Source organism: Bombina bombina, chromosome 3 (assembly GCF_027579735.1).
Source record: "Bombina bombina isolate aBomBom1 chromosome 3, aBomBom1.pri, whole genome shotgun sequence".
NCBI classification, from domain to species: Eukaryota; Metazoa; Chordata; class Amphibia; order Anura; family Bombinatoridae; genus Bombina; species Bombina bombina.
The window spans coordinates 29,327,957-29,344,628 of record NC_069501.1 but is presented as its reverse complement, the minus strand read 5'-3'; the positions used below and the strand labels follow the sequence as shown (position 1 = coordinate 29,344,628).

The 16,672-nt window shown below is 42.3% G+C and overlaps 1 protein-coding gene across 2 annotated transcripts in view; it reads right to left on the bottom strand.

Annotated features, from left to right (window-relative positions):
• The window catches only part of MAN1A2 (mannosidase alpha class 1A member 2), a 354,032-nt gene that overhangs the window by 57,717 nt on the left and 279,643 nt on the right, over window positions 1-16,672 (bottom strand). For both annotated transcript variants that reach the window (XM_053705763.1, XM_053705764.1), the window contains one exon: window positions 4,223-4,303. In XM_053705763.1, the coding sequence (XP_053561738.1) occupies window positions 4,223-4,303 (81 nt within the window). The remainder of the gene's footprint in view (window positions 1-4,222; window positions 4,304-16,672) is intronic.

Here is a 16,672-nt window from a genome sequence, read left to right as displayed (position 1 = left end):
ATATAAGCCACAGTCGTGATATTGTCCGACTGGAATCGGATGAATTTGGCCGAAGCCAACTGAGGCCATGCCTGAAGCGCATTGAATATTGCTCTCAATTCCAGAATACTGATTGGAAGTAGAGACTTCACCTGAGTCCATACACCCTGAGCCTTCAGGGAATTCCAGACTGCACCCCAGCCCAGGAGGCTGGCGTCCATTGTCGCTATCACCCACGAGGGTCTGCGGAAACACGTCCCCTGGGACAGATGATCCAGCGACAACCACCAAAGAAGAGAGTCTCTGGTCTCTTGATCCAGATTTATCTGAGGAGATAAATTCGCATAGTCCCCATTCCACTGTCTGAGCATGCACAGCTGCAGTGGTCTGAGATGAAAACGAGCAAACGGAATAATGTCCATTGCCGCTACCATTAATCCAATTACCTCCATACACTGAGCCACTGATGGCCGAGGAATGGACTGAAGGGCTCAGCAAGTATTTAGAATCTTTGATTTTCTGATCTCAGTCAGAAATATTTTCATGTCTACAGAGTCTATCAGAGTTCCCAAGAAGGGAACCCTTGTCCGTGGAACTAGTGAACTCTTTTCTAGGTTCACCTTTCAACTGTGAGTTCTCAGAAAGGACAACATTGTGTCTGTATGAGATTTCGTCAGATGATAAGTCGACGCCTGAATCAAGATATCGTCCAGATAAGGTGCCACTGCTATGCCCCGCGGTCTGAGAAACGCCAGAAGGGACCCTAGAACCTTTGTGAAGATTCTGGGTGCTGTGGCCAATCCGAAGGGAAGAGCCACGAACTGAAAATGTTCGTCCAGGAAGGCCAACCTTAGGAACTGATGATGATCCTTGTGAATAGGGATATGAACGTATGCATCCTTCAAGTCCACAGTAGTCATATATTGACCCTCCTGGATCATTGGTAAAATTGTTCGGAGAGTCTTCATCTTGAACAATGGGACTCTGAGAAACTTGTTTAGACACTTGAGATCTAAAATGGGTCTGAAAGTTCCCTCTTTTTTGGGAACCACAAAAAGATTTGAGTAAAACCCCTGCCCCTGTTCCAGCCTTGGAAGGGGACAAATTACTCCCATAGTAGAGAGGTCTTTAACACAACGTAAGAACGCCTCTCTTTTTATCTGGTCTACAGACAATCGTGAAAGAAGAAATCTCCCTCTTGGGAGAAAATCCTTGAATTCCAGTTGATACCCATGGGTCACGATTTCCAATGCCCAGGGGTCCTGAACATCTCTTGCCCAAGCCTGGGCAAAGAAAGAAAGTCTGCCCCCTACCAGATCCGGTCCCGGATCGGGGGCCGCCCCTTCATGCTGTCTTTGTAGCAGCAGCGGGCTTCTTGGGTTGTTTACCTTTGTTCCAAGCCTGGTTGGGTCTCCAGACGGACTTGGACTGAGCAAAATTCCCTTCCTGCTTTGTGGAGGAAGAGGAAGCAGAGGGTACTCCTTTAAAATTTCGAAAGGAACAAAAATTATTTTGTCTACCCCTCATCTTAACAGACTTATCCTTAGGTAGGGCATGACCTTTGCCTCCAGTAATGTCAGAAATGATTTCCTTCAACTCAGGCCTGAATAGGGTCTTACCCTTGAAAGGAATAGCTAAAAGCTTAGATTTTGATGACACATCAAACCATGATTTTAACCATAACGCTCTACGCGCTAAAATGGCAAATCCTGCATTTTTCGCAGCCAATTAAGCAATTTGAAAGGCGGCATCTGTAATAAAAGAATTAGCAAGCTTGAGAGCCTTAATTCTATCCAAAATGTCCTCTAAAGGGGTCTCAACCTTCAGAGACTCTTCTAGAGCATCAAACCAAAAAGCTGCTGCAGTAGTAACTGGAACAATGCAAGCTGTTGGTTGTAAAAGAAAACCCTGATGAATAAATTTCTTTAGAAGACCCTCTAACTTCTTATCCATAGGGTCTTTAAAAGCACAACTGTCTTCAATAGGTATAGCTGTATGCTTAGTCAGGGTAGAAATAGCTCCCTCCACCTTAGGGACCCACTGCCAAGAGTCCCGAATGGTGTCTGATATGGGATACATTTTCTTTAAATTAGGAGGAGGAGAGAACGGTATACCCGGTCTATTCCATTCCTTTTTTATAATTTCCAAAATTCTTTTAGGAACTGGAAAAACATCAGTGTAAGTAGGTACCTCTAGATATTTGTCCATTTTACACAATTTTTCTGGAGGTATCACAATAGGGTCACAATCAACCAGAGTCGCTAAAACCTCCCGGAGTAACAGACGGAGGTGTTCAAGCTTAAATTTAAAGGACATGACGTCCAAATCTGTCTGAGGTAACATACTTCCAGGGTCTGAAAGTTCTCCCTCAGACAACAATTCCCTGACCCCGAACTCAGAGCCCTGTGAGGGTACATCGGAAATAGCCAACAAAGCATCAGAGGATTCAGTATTCAGGTTAATACCTGACCTACTGCGTTTACCCTGTAACACTGGTAACTTAGATAATACCTCTGTAAGGGTAGTTGACATAAGTGCAGCCATATCTTGCAGAGTAAAAGAATTAGACGCACTAGAGGTACTGGGCGTTAAAGGTTGTGACACTTGGGGAGAATTAGATGGCATATCCTGATTCTATTCAGACTGAGAATCATCCTTAGGCACACTTTCTTTACCTAAAATATGCTTTTTACATTGTAAGGCCCTTTCAGTACAAGGAGGTACACACAGTAAGAGGGGGTTCCACAATGGCTTCTAAACACATAGAACAATTAGTTTCCTCAATGTCAGACATGTTGAACAGACTAGGACTAGCCACACTAGTCTTAAATCACCTCATATATCGAAGATTTCTCTTGCATTACCTTCAGAAGCTCTGTGGGAACCAAAATGGATCTTAGTTACAGCTGCTAAGATCATCAACCTCAGGGCAGAAATCTTCTTCCATATCTCCCTGAGGAAAATAGTACACACCGGTACCATTTAAAATAAAAAACTTCTTGATTGAAGAATCTAAAACTAACACTACACTTTACCTCTTCCTAGTACTAACACAGGCAAAGAGAATGACTGGGGGTGGATGGAAGGGAGGAGCTATACATACAGCTCTGCTGTGGTGCTCTTTGCCACTTCCTGTTAGCAGGAGGTTAATATCCCACAAGTAAGGATGAAATCCGTGGACTCGTCGTATCTTGTAGAAGAAACTTGTAATCTAGCTGAATGTTTGTGCACTGTAAAATGCAACCAGGGTCTAATTATTAAGATTTGAAAAGTCTATAATGGATAACTCCATATAATATATATATTTATTTTTTATAGGACTGAGTTTACTCTTGAGAAATAATCACCGCGATTTTAAAGAAAGTGTTTTCCTCTATACATTTGTTACAAGCAATCACCTAAAAATGCAAGTTTAAAAACCTAGAAAAAATAACTAGTGATCAGTTGAGTGGCGAGAGTAGCCTGACATTTTGCAGTGGCAGATTACCATGGGCTTTTTCTCTTGGTGTCCTGCAAAGTAGCACTGACGTTACATGACCTATCTGGAGAATAGTGGTCATCTGTAAGAAACTCAGAAAAGATGGTGTAAAATTCCATGGTAATCTGACACCACAAATTGTCAAGCTACACCCAGTACTGGCGTAGGTCTTGGATAAAACTCTCAAATAACATGTACTTGGCAGAAAATTAATTTTAAATAAAGAAAAACCTTAAAAGGGAAAGTCTAGTCAAAATTAAAATTTACATGATTCAGATATAGAGCAGCAAATTTAAGCAGCTTTCTAATTTACTCCTATTAACAAGTTTCTTCGTTCTCTTTGTATCTTTAATTGAAAAAGCAGAAATATAAGCTTAGGAGCCAGACCATTTTTGGATCAGTACCCTGGGTAGTGCTTGCTGATTGGTGCCTAAATGTAGCGCTACCCAGGTAATCTAGATAGTTGCTTAAAATTGCTGCTCTATCTGAATCAACTTTTTGACAAGACTATTCTATTGGCAGAGCTGAAATACGCACTGTTTAATTCAGCGTAGAGAGCGCTAAGCATCATCTTACCAATTATTGTCATTAATGCACCCATAAACTTTCTATAGGGCTTAACACGAGAGGCAAATGGTGGAGTTGCGGGAAGTTCTGCAGGATAGCATGGAAGTTTCTTAGACACCTGATTGCCAATTTGATTATAAAGCCACACAGGACCTTCACAGACGTCGCTACAGCAGCTTCACGCATTCGTGTTCTTACCTCTTGCCCAGACAGGTAAAACGCTGCCAGCAAGCCTCCAATGAATCGGATATTCACCTCAAACACGGAAACCTCTGAATTCTGCAAGACATACACCGTAAGGGGAAATTAGTTGTCATGCACCACATAAACATGTCACATTAACGGCTTTTGTTACTTAGCAACACAAAAGGAGTCTGGGGCCTGATCGCCTGAGAACATATAATCAAGTCTGTGACTGACACCCTCATTTCTCTGCTACTTGCTGAACCAGTTTATATCTAGTCATAGAGCCTGGGGGTTGGATGAAAACCTCTGCCCATGCAGCGTAAAAGGACAGTCTATTGTAAAATTGTATTTGTCTGTAAACCACAGCCCAATACAATTTTATTAGTTATCTCTTCTACACCCCACCGGAGTGTCATTTCTTCTGCTGCCTATGTTTATATAGCCAGGACTTAAGTATAGAAACTTTCAGTATAGGTGGATACCACGGCTAAATCGGCTATTTCAAATGCAGAAATAAGGGTAAACAATTGTAAACAATTTAATAATTTGGAGAAACAATTAAAGCTGAATTAAAGGGACATGAAACCCACATTTTTTCTTTCATGATTTAGAAAGAGCATGCAATTTTAAACAACTTTCTAATTTACTTCAATTATCTAATTTGTTTTATTCTCTTGATATTATTTGCTGAAAAGCATATCTAGATAGGCTCAGTAGCTGCTGATTGGTTGCTGCACATAGACGCCTTGTGTGATTGGCTCACTCATGTACATTTCTATTTCTTCCATAAGGGATATCTAAAAAAATAAGCTAAATAAATAATAGAAGTAAATTGGAATGTTGTTTAAATTTATATTCTCTATCTGAATCATGAAAGAAAAATGTTGGGTTTAGTGTCCCTTTAAGCACTAATCACATTTATAAGCATAGTATTGAGGTAATTCTTCCCTCCCTCTAGTTAAGGGTGCTGTTATGTTGAAATCTTTCACTACATTCCATTGCTTACCTGTTTGCATATATGCAGTAACTCTCCTTCATATAACTGCAGTGTAACCTAGATACCAATATGTCAGCACCATGATTAGCATGCGGTGCATGAGATGTATTTAGTGTATAATGTGCAGTAACTCTCCTTCACATAACTGCAGTGTAACCTAGGTACCAATATGTCAGCACCATGATTAGCATGCGGTGCATGAGATGTATTTAGTGTATAATGTGCAGTAACTCTCCTTCACATAACTGCAGTGTAACCTAGGTACCAATATGTCAGCACCATGATTAGCATGCGGTGCATGAGATGTATTTAGTGTATAATGTGCAGTAACTCTCCCTCACATACCTGCAGTGTAACCTAGGTACCAATATGTCAGTACCATGATTAGCAGGAGGTGCATGAGATGTAATTAGTGTATAATGTGCAGTAACCCTCCTTCACATACCTGCAGTGTAACCTAGGTACCAATATGTCAGCACCATGATTAGCAGGAGGTGCATGAGATGTATTTAGTGTATAATGTGCAGTAACTCTCCTTCACATAACTGCAGTGTAACCTAGGTACCAATATGTCAGCACCATGATTAGCAGGCGGTGCATGAGATGTATTTAGTGTATAATGTGCAGTAACTCTCCTTCACATATCTGCAGTCTAACCTAGGTACCAATATGTCAGCACCATGATTAGCAGGCGGTGCATGAGATGTATTTAGTGTATACAGGGAGTGCAGAATTATTAGGCAAATGAGTATTTTGACCACATCATCCTCTTTATGCATGTTGTCTTACTCCAAGCTGTATAGGCTCGAAAGCCTACTACCAATTAATCATATTAGGTGATGTGCATCTCTGTAATGAGAAGGGGTGTGGTCTAATGACATCAACACCCTATATCAGGTGTGCATAATTATTAGGCAACTTCCTTTCCTTTGGCAAAATGGGTCAAAAGAAGGACTTGACAGGCTCAGAAAAGTCAAAAATAGTGAGATATCTTGCAGAGAGATGCAGCACTCTTAAAATTGCAAAGCTTCTGAAGCGTGATCATCGAACAATCAAGCGTTTCATTCAAAATAGTCAACAGGGTCGCAAGAAGCATGTGGAAAAACCAAGGCGCAAAATAACTGCCCATGAACTGAGAAAAGTCAAGCGTGCAGCTGCCAAGATGCCACTTGCCACAAGTTTGGCCATATTTCAGAGCTGAAACATCACTGGAGTGCCCAAAAGCACAAGGTGTGCAATACTCAGAGACATGGCCAAGGTAAGAAAGGCTGAAAGACGACCACCACTGAACAAGACACACAAGCTGAAACGTCAAGACTGGGCCAAGAAATATCTCAAGACTGATTTTTCTAAGGTTTTATGGACTGATGAAATGAGAGTGAGTCTTGATGGGCCAGATGGATGGGCCCGTGGCTGGATTGGTAAAGGGCAGAGAGCTCCAGTCCAACTCAGACGCCAGCAAGGTGGAGGTGGAGTACTGGTTTGGGCTGGTATCATCAAAGATGAGCTTGTGGGGCCTTTTCGGGTTGAGGATGGAGTCAAGCTCAACTCCCAGTCCTACTGCCAGTTTCTGGAAGACACCTTCTTCAAGCAGTGGTACAGGAAGAAGTCTGCATCCTTCAAGAAAAACATGATTTTCATGCAGGACAATGCTCCATCACACGCGTCCAAGTACTCCACAGCGTGGCTGGCAAGAAAGGGTATAAAAGAAGAAAATCTAATGACATGGCCTCCTTGTTCACCTGATCTGAACCCCATTGAGAACCTGTGGTCCATCATCAAATGTGAGATTTACAAGGAGGGAAAACAGTACACCTCTCTGAACAGTGTCTGGGAGGCTGTGGTTGCTGCTGCACGCAATGTTGATGGTGAACAGATCAAAACACTGACAGAATCCATGGATGGCAGGCTTTTGAGTGTCCTTGCAAAGAAAGGTGGCTATATTGGTCACTGATTTGTTTTTGTTTTGTTTTTGAATGTCAGAAATGTATATTTGTGAATGTTGAGATGTTATATTGGTTTCACTGGTAAAAAATAAATAATTGAAATGGGTATATATTTGTTTTTTGTTAAGTTGCCTAATAATTATGAACAGTAATAGTCACCTGCACACACAGATATCCCCCTAAAATAGCTAAAACTAAAAACAAACTAAAAACTACTTCCAAAAATATTCAGCTTTGATATTAATGAGTTTTTTGGGTTCATTGAGAACATGGTTGTTGTTCAATAATAAAATTAATCCTCAAAAATACAACTTGCCTAATAATTCTGCACTCCCTGTAATGTGCAGTAACTCTCCTTCACACACCTGCAGTTTAACCTAGGTACCAATATGTCAGTACCATGATTAGCAGGAGGTGCATGAGATGTAATTAGTGTATAATGTGCAGTAACACTCCCTCACATACCTGCAGTGTAACCTAGGTACCAATATGTCAGCACCATGATTAGCAGGAGATGCATGAGATGTATTTAGTGTATAATGTGCAGTAACTCTCCCTCACATACCTGCAGTGTAACCTAGGTACCAATATGTCAGCACCATGATTAGCAGGAGATGCATGAGATGTATTTAGTGTATAATGTGCAGTAACTCTCTCACACACCTGCAGTGTAACCTAGGTACCAATATGTCAGTACCATGATTAGCAGGAGGTGCATGAGATGTATTTAGTGTATAATGTGCAGTAACTCTCTATCACATACCTGCAGTGTAACCTAGGTACCAATATTTCAGCACCATGATTAGCAGGAGGTGCAAGAGATGTATTTAGTGTATAATGTGCAGTAACCCTCCTTCACATACCTGCAGTGTAACCTAGGTACCAATATGTCAGCACCATGATTAGCGGGCGGTGCATGAGATGTATTTAGTGTATACTGTGCAGTAACTCTCCTTCACATACCTTCAGTGTAACCTAGGTACCAATATGTCAGCACCATGATTAGCAGGCGGTGCATGAGATGTATTTAGTGTATAATGTGCAGTAACTCTCCCTCACACACCTGCAGTGTAACCTAGGTACCAATATGTCAGCACCATGATTAGCAGGAGGTGCATGAGATGTAATTAGTGTATAATGTGCAGTAACTCTCCCTCACATACCTGCAGTGTAACCTAGGTACTAATATGTCAGCACCATGATTAGCAGAAGGTGCATGAGATGTAATTAGTGTATAATGTGCAGTAACTCTCCCTCACATACCTGCAGTGTAACCTAGGTACTAATATGTCAGCACCATGATTAGCAGGAGGTGCATGAGATGCATTTAGTGTATAATGTGCAGTAACTCTCCTTCACATACCTGCAGTGTAACCTAGGTACTAATATGTCAGCACCATGATTAGCAGGCGGTGCATGAGATGCATTTAGTGTATAATATGCAGTAACTCTCCTTCACATAACTGCAGTGTAACCTAGGTACCAATATGTCAGCACCATGATTATCAGGCGGTGCATGAGATGCATTTAGTGTATAATATGCAGTAACTCTCCTTCACACACCTGCAGTGTAACCTAGGTACCAATATGTCAGCACCATGATTAGCAGGAGGTGCATGAGATGTATTTAGTGTATAATGTGCAGTAACTCTCCTTCACATACCTGCAGTGTAACCTAGGTACCAATATGTCAGCACCATGATTATCAGGCGGTGCATGAGATGCATTTAGTGTATAATATGCAGTAACTCTCCTTCACACACCTGCAGTTTAACCTAGGTACCAATATGTCAGTACCATGATTAGCAGGAGGTGCATGAGATGTAATTAGTGTATAATGTGCAGTAACTCTCCTTCACATAACTGCAGTGTAACCTAGGTACCAATATGTCAGCACCATGATTATCAGGAGGTGCATGAGATGTATTTAGTGTATAATGTGCAGTAACTCTTCTTTAGACACCTGCAGTGTAACCTAGGTACCAATATGTCAGCACCATGATTAGCAGGAGGTGCATGAGATGTATTTAGTGTATAATGTGCAGTAACTCTCCTTCACATACCTGCAGTGTAACCTAGGTACCAATATGTCAGCACCATGATTAGCAGGAGGTGCATGAGATGTATTTAGTGTATAATATGCAGTAAATCTCCTTCACATAACTGCAGTGTAACCTAGGTACCAATATGTCAGCACCATGATTAGCAGGAGGTGCATGAGATGTAATTAGTGTATAATGTGCAGTAACTCTCTCACACACCTGCAGTGTAACCTAGGTACCAATATGTCAGCACCATGATTAGCAGGCGGTGCATGAGATGTATTTAGTGTATAATGTGCAGTAACTCTCTCACACACCTGCAGTGTAACCTAGGTACCAATATGTCAGCACCATGATTGGCAGGAGGTGCATGAGATGTATTTAGTGTATAATGTGCAGTAACTCTCTCACACACCTGCAGTGTAACCTAGGTACCAATATGTCAGCACCATGATTGGCAGGAGGTGCATGAGATGTATTTAGTGTATAATGTGCAGTAACTCTCTCACACACCTGCAGTGTAACCTAGGTACCAATATGTCAGCACCATGATTAGCAGGAGGTGCATGAGATGTAATTAGTGTATAATGTGCAGTAACTCTCTCACACACCTGCAGTGTAACCTAGGTACCAATATGTCAGCACCATGATTAGCAGGAGGTGCATGAGATGTAATTAGTGTATAATGTGCAGTAACTCTCCCTCACATACCTGCAGTGTAACCTAGGTACCAATATGTCAGCACCATGATTAGCAGGAGGTGCATGAGATGTATTTAGTGTATAATATGCAGTAAATCTCCTTCACATAACTGCAGTGTAACCTAGGTACCAATATGTCAGCACCATGATTAGCAGGCGGTGCATGAGATGTATTTAGTGTATAATGTGCAGTAACTCTCCCTCACATACCTGCAGTGTAACCTAGGTACCAATGTCAGCACCATGATTAGCAGGAGGTGCATGAGATGTAATTAGTGTATAATGTGCAGTAACTCTCCTTCACATACCTGCAGTGTAACCTAGGTACCAATGTCAGCACCATGATTAGCAGGAGGTGCATGAGATGTATTTAGTGTATACTGTGCAGTAACTCTCTATCACATACCTGCAGTGTAACCTAGGTACTAATATGTCAGCACCATGATTAGCAGGCAGTGCATGAGATGTATTTAGTGTATAATGTGCAGTAACTCTCCTTCACACACCTGCAGTGTAACCTAGGTACCAATATGTCAGCACCATGATTAGCAGGCAGTGCATGAGATGTATTTAGTGTATAATGTGCAGTAACTCTCCTTCACACACCTGCAGTGTAACCTAGGTACCAATATGTCAGCACCATGATTAGCAGGCAGTGCATGAGATGTATTTAGTGTATAATGTGCAGTAACTCTCTATCACATACCTGCAGTGTAACCTAGGTACCAATATGTCAGCACCATGATTAGCAGGTGGTGCATGAGATGTATTTAGTGTATAATATACAGTAAGTCTCCCTCACATACCTGCAGTGTAACCTAGGTACAAATATGTCAGCACCATGATTAGCAGGCGGTGCATGAGATGTATTTAGTGTATAATATACAGTAACTCTCTATCACATACCTGCAGTGTAACCTAGGTACCAATATGTCAGCACCATGAATAGCAGGAGGTACATGAGATGTATTTAGTGTATGATGTGCAGTAACTCTCCCTCACATACCTGCAGTGTAACCTAGGTACCAATATGGCAGCACCATGATTGGCAGGAGGTGCATGGGATGTATTTAGTGTATAATGTGCAGTAACTCTCTCTCACATACCTGCAGTGTAACCTAGGTACCAATGTCAGCACCATGATTAGCAGGAGGTGCATGAGATGCATTTAGTGTATAATGTGCAGTAACTCTATCACATACCTGCAGTGTAACCTAGGTACCAATATGGCAGCACCATGATTGGCAGGAGGTGCATGGGATGTATTTAGTGTATAATGTGCAGTAACTCTCTCTCACATACCTGCAGTGTAACCTAGGTACCAATGTCAGCACCATGATTAGCAGGAGGTGCATGAGATGTATTTAGTGTATAATGTGCAGTAACTCTCTATCACATACCTGTAGTGTAACCAAGGTACCAATATGTCAGCACCATGATTAGCAGGAGGTGCATGAGATGTATTTAGTGTATAATGTGCAGTAACTATCCCTCACATACCTGCAGTGTAACCTAGGTACCAATATGTCAGCACCATGATTGGCAGGAGGTGCATGGGATGTATTTAGTGTATAATGTGCAGTAACTCTCTCTCACATACCTGCAGTGTAACCTAGGTACCAATGTCAGCACCATGATTAGCAGGAGGTGCATGAGATGTATTTAGTGTATAATGTGCAGTAACTCTCTATCACATACCTGCAGTGTAACCTAGGTACCAATATGTCAGCACCATGATTAGCAGGAGGTGCATGAGATGTATTTAGTGTATAATATGCAGTAAATCTCCTTCACATAACTGCAGTGTAACCTAGGTAAAAGTACGTTTTATCTGAATCATGATAGATACATTTTGGGTTTTGTGTCCCTTTAAACAGAGTTTGCTAATATGTGTTTTATGTTAATTTCCCTAGTAAATGCAATCTAATACAAATTAGTTTAGGACTCACCCAGGCTGGACATAACCTAACCTGGTCAGGAGGTTTAAGTCGTTCCCTCAGTCTTTCCTGCCTCAGCCAAACTAGTGTTAAGCATATCTGTCAGTCATCTTATAGAGCACATGGCTGCACTAATTCTGTGTGCTCGCTGGCAGCTCAAGAACACAAACCAAACTTACAATAAAAGAAAAAACTTGGAACAGAGGGATCAAGCAGTGACAATATTTAAAGGGGAGACGCCGTCATGCAGCAATAATAACTGCAGCGAGCTTCAGGGGATAACATCTAATATAATATATCACAATGGGTATAGAAAGAGCTGAATATTGCTTTGTATTACCCTGAAGGGCCTCCTGTATAGGAAAACTAGCAAACGTTTCACAAGATAATATTAGAGGGACCTTGTCAAGAAAACCATCCAGAGCATGAACATAAAGATTGAGGCTTTAGACTCACGATGGGCTTATTAAAGGGACAGTCTACTTGAAAATTGCTATTGTAAAAATAATCCCTTTATTACTCATTCCTTAGTTTTGCATAACCAACACTGTTGTATTGATGTACTTTTTACCTCTATAATTACCTGTATCTAAGCCCTTGCAGACTGCCCTTATCTCAGTGCTTTTACAAGCTTGTGTTTTAGCCAATCTGTGCTGGTTCTTGCATACAACAACACAGTGACTGCAGCCTTCAATTTGGCATAAAAAATAGTCCTTTATTCTTTACATGGGGTCCAGAGACAACAAAAATACAACGTTTCAGGCCTTTACTAGGCCCCTAGTCATGTAAGTATACATGAGAAAACAAAAATACAACATATTAGGCCTTTACTAGGCCCCTAGTCATGTAAGTATACATGAGAAAACAAAAATACAACATATTAGGCCTTTACTAGGCCCCTAGTCATGTAAGTATACATGAGAAAACAAAAATACAACGTTTCAGGCCTTTACTAGCCCCCTAGTCATGTAAGTATACATGAGAAAACAGAAATACAACGTATTAGGCCTTTACTAGGCCCCTAGTCATGTAAGTATTCATGAGAAAACAAAAATACAACGTTTCAGGCTTTTACTAGGCCCCTAGTCATGTAAGTATACATGAGAAAACAGAAATACAACATATTAGGCCTTTACTAGGCCCCTAGTCATTTAAGTATACATGAGAAAACAAAAAACAGAATTTATGTTTACCTGATAAATTACTTTCTCCAACGGTGTGTCCGGTCCACGGCGTCATCCTTACTTGTGGGATATTCTCTTCCCCAACAGGAAATGGCAAAGAGCCCAGCAAAGCTGGTCACATGATCCCTCCTAGGCTCCGCCTACCCCAGTCATTCGACCGACGTTAAGGAGGAATATTTGCATAGGAGAAACCATATGATACCGTGGTGACTGTAGTTAAAGAAAATAAATTATCAGACCTGATTAAAAAACCAGGGCGGGCCGTGGACCGTACACACCGTTGGAGAAAGTAATTTATCAGGTAAACATAAATTCTTTTTTCTCCAACATAGGTGTGTCCGGTCCACGGCGTCATCCTTACTTGTGGGAACCAATACCAAAGCTTTAGGACACGGATGATGGGAGGGAGCAAATCAGGTCACCTAGATGGAAGGCACCACGGCTTGCAAAACCTTTCTCCCAAAAATAGCCTCAGAAGAAGCAAAAGTATCAAACTTGTAAAATTTGGTAAAAGTGTGCAGTGAAGACCAAGTCGCTGCCCTACATATCTGATCAACAGAAGCCTCGTTCTTGAAGGCCCATGTGGAAGCCACAGCCCTAGTGGAATGAGCTGTGATTCTTTCGGGAGGCTGCCGTCCGGCAGTCTCGTAAGCCAATCTGATGATGCTTTTAATCCAAAAAGAGAGAGAGGTAGAAGTTGCTTTTTGACCTCTCCTTTTACCGGAATAAACAACAAACAAGGAAGATGTTTGTCTAAAATCCTTTGTAGCATCTAAATAGAATTTTAGAGCGCGAACAACATCCAAATTGTGCAACAAACGTTCCTTCTTCGAAACTGGTTTCGGACACAGAGAAGGCACGATAATCTCCTGGTTAATGTTTTTGTTAGAAACAACTTTTGGAAGAAAACCAGGTTTAGTACGTAAAACCACCTTATCTGCATGGAACACCAGATAAGGAGGAGAACACTGCAGAGCAGATAATTCTGAAACTCTTCTAGCAGAAGAAATTGCAACCAAAAACAAAACTTTCCAAGATAATAACTTAATATCAACGGAATGTAAGGGTTCAAACGGAACCCCCTGAAGAACTGAAAGAACTAAGTTGAGACTCCAAGGAGGAGTCAAAGGTTTGTAAACAGGCTTGATTCTAACCAGAGCCTGAACAAAGGCTTGAACATCTGGCACAGCTGCCAGCTTTTTGTGAAGTAACACAGACAAGGCAGAAATCTGTCCCTTCAGGGAACTTGCAGATAATCCTTTTTCCAATCCTTCTTGAAGGAAGGATAGAATCTTAGGAATCTTAACCTTGTCCCAAGGGAATCCTTTAGATTCACACCAACAGATATATTTTTTCCAAATTTTGTGGTAAATCTTTCTAGTTACAGGCTTTCTGGCCTGAACAAGAGTATCGATAACAGAATCTGAGAACCCTCGCTTCGATAAGATCAAGCGTTCAATCTCCAAGCAGTCAGCTGGAGTGAAACCAGATTCGGATGTTCGAACGGACCTTGAACAAGAAGGTCTCGTCTCAAAGGTAGCTTCCATGGTGGAGCCGATGACATATTCACCAGATCTGCATACCAAGTCCTGCGTGGCCACGCAGGAGCTATCAAGATCACCGACGCCCTTTCCTGATTGATCCTGGCTACCAGCCTGGGGATGAGAGGAAACGGCGGGAATACATAAGCTAGTTTGAAGGTCCAAGGTGCTACTAGTGCATCCACTAGAGCCGCCTTGGGATCCCTGGATCTGGACCCGTAGCAAGGAACTTTGAAGTTCTGACGAGAGGCCATCAGATCCATGTCTGGAATGCCCCACAGTTGAGTGACTTGGGCAAAGATTTCCGGATGGAGTTCCCACTCCCCCGGATGCAATGTCTGACGACTCAGAAAATCCGCTTCCCAATTTTCCACTCCTGGGATGTGGATATCAGACAGGTGGCAGGAGTGAGACTCCGCCCATAGAATGATTTTGGTCACTTCTTCCATCGCCAGGGAACTCCTTGTTCCCCCCTGATGGTTGATGTACGCAACAGTTGTCATGTTGTCTGATTGAAACCGTATGAACTTGGCCCTCGCTAGCTGAGGCCAAGCCTTGAGAGCATTGAATATCGCTCTCAGTTCCAGAATATTTATCGGTAGAAGAGATTCTTCCCGAGACCAAAGACCCTGAGCTTTCAGGGATCCCCAGACCGCGCCCCAGCCCATCAGACTGGCGTCGGTCGTGACAATGACCCACTCTGGTCTGCGGAAGGTCATCCCTTGTGACAGGTTGTCCAGGGACAGCCACCAACGGAGTGAGTCTCTGGTCCTCTGATTTACTTGTATCCTCGGAGACAAGTTTGTATAGTCCCCATTCCACTGACTGAGCATGCACAGTTGTAATGGTCTTAGATGAATGCGCGCAAAAGGAACTATGTCCATTGCCGCTACCATCAAACCTATCACTTCCATGCACTGCGCTATGGAAGGAAGAGGAACGGAATGAAGTATCCGACAAGAGTCTAGAAGTTTTGTTTTTCTGGCCTCTGTCAGAAAAATCCTCATTTCTAAAGAGTCTATTATTGTTCCCAAGAAGGGAACCCTTGTTGACGGAGATAGAGAACTCTTTTCCACGTTCACTTTCCATCCGTGAGATCTGAGAAAGGCCAGGACGATGTCCGTGTGAGCCTTTGCTTGAGGAAGAGACGACGCTTGAATCAGAATGTCGTCCAAGTAAGGTACTACAGCAATGCCCCTTGGTCTTAGCACAGCTAGAAGGGACCCTAGTACCTTTGTGAAAATCCTTGGAGCAGTGGCTAATCCGAAAGGAAGCGCCACGAACTGGTAATGCTTGTCCAGGAATGCGAACCTTAGGAACCGATGATGTTCCTTGTGGATAGGAATATGTAGATACGCATCCTTTAAATCCACCGTGGTCATGAATTGACCTTCCTGGATGGAAGGAAGAATTGTTCGAATGGTTTCCATTTTGAACGATGGAACCTTGAGAAACTTGTTTAAGATCTTGAGATCTAAGATTGGTCTGAACGTTCCCTCTTTTTTGGGAACTATGAACAGATTGGAGTAGAACCCCATCCCTTGTTCTCCTAATGGAACAGGATGAATCACTCCCATTTTTAACAGGTCTTCTACACAACGTAAGAATGCCTGTCTTTTTATGTGGTCTGAAGACAACTGAGACCTGTGGAACCTCCCCCTTGGGGGAAGCCCCTTGAATTCCAGAAGATAACCTTGGGAGACTATTTCTAGCGCCCAAGGATCCAGAACATCTCTTGCCCAAGCCTGAGCGAAGAGAGAGAGTCTGCCCCCCACCAGATCCGGTTCCGGATCGGGGGCCAACATTTCATGCTGTCTTGGTAGCAGTGGCAGGTTTTTTGGCCTGCTTTCCCTTGTTCCAGCCTTGCATTGGTCTCCAAGCTGGCTTGGCTTGAGAAGTATTACCCTCTTGCTTAGAGGACGTAGCACTTTGGGCTGGTCCGTTTCTACGAAAGGGACGAAAATTAGGTTTATTTTTGGCCTTGAAAGGCCGATCCTGAGGAAGGGCGTGGCCCTTACCCCCAGTGATATCAGAGATAATCTCTTTCAAGTCAGGGCCAAACAGCGTTTTCCCCTTGAAAGGAATGTTAAGTAGCTTGTTCTTGGAAGACGCAT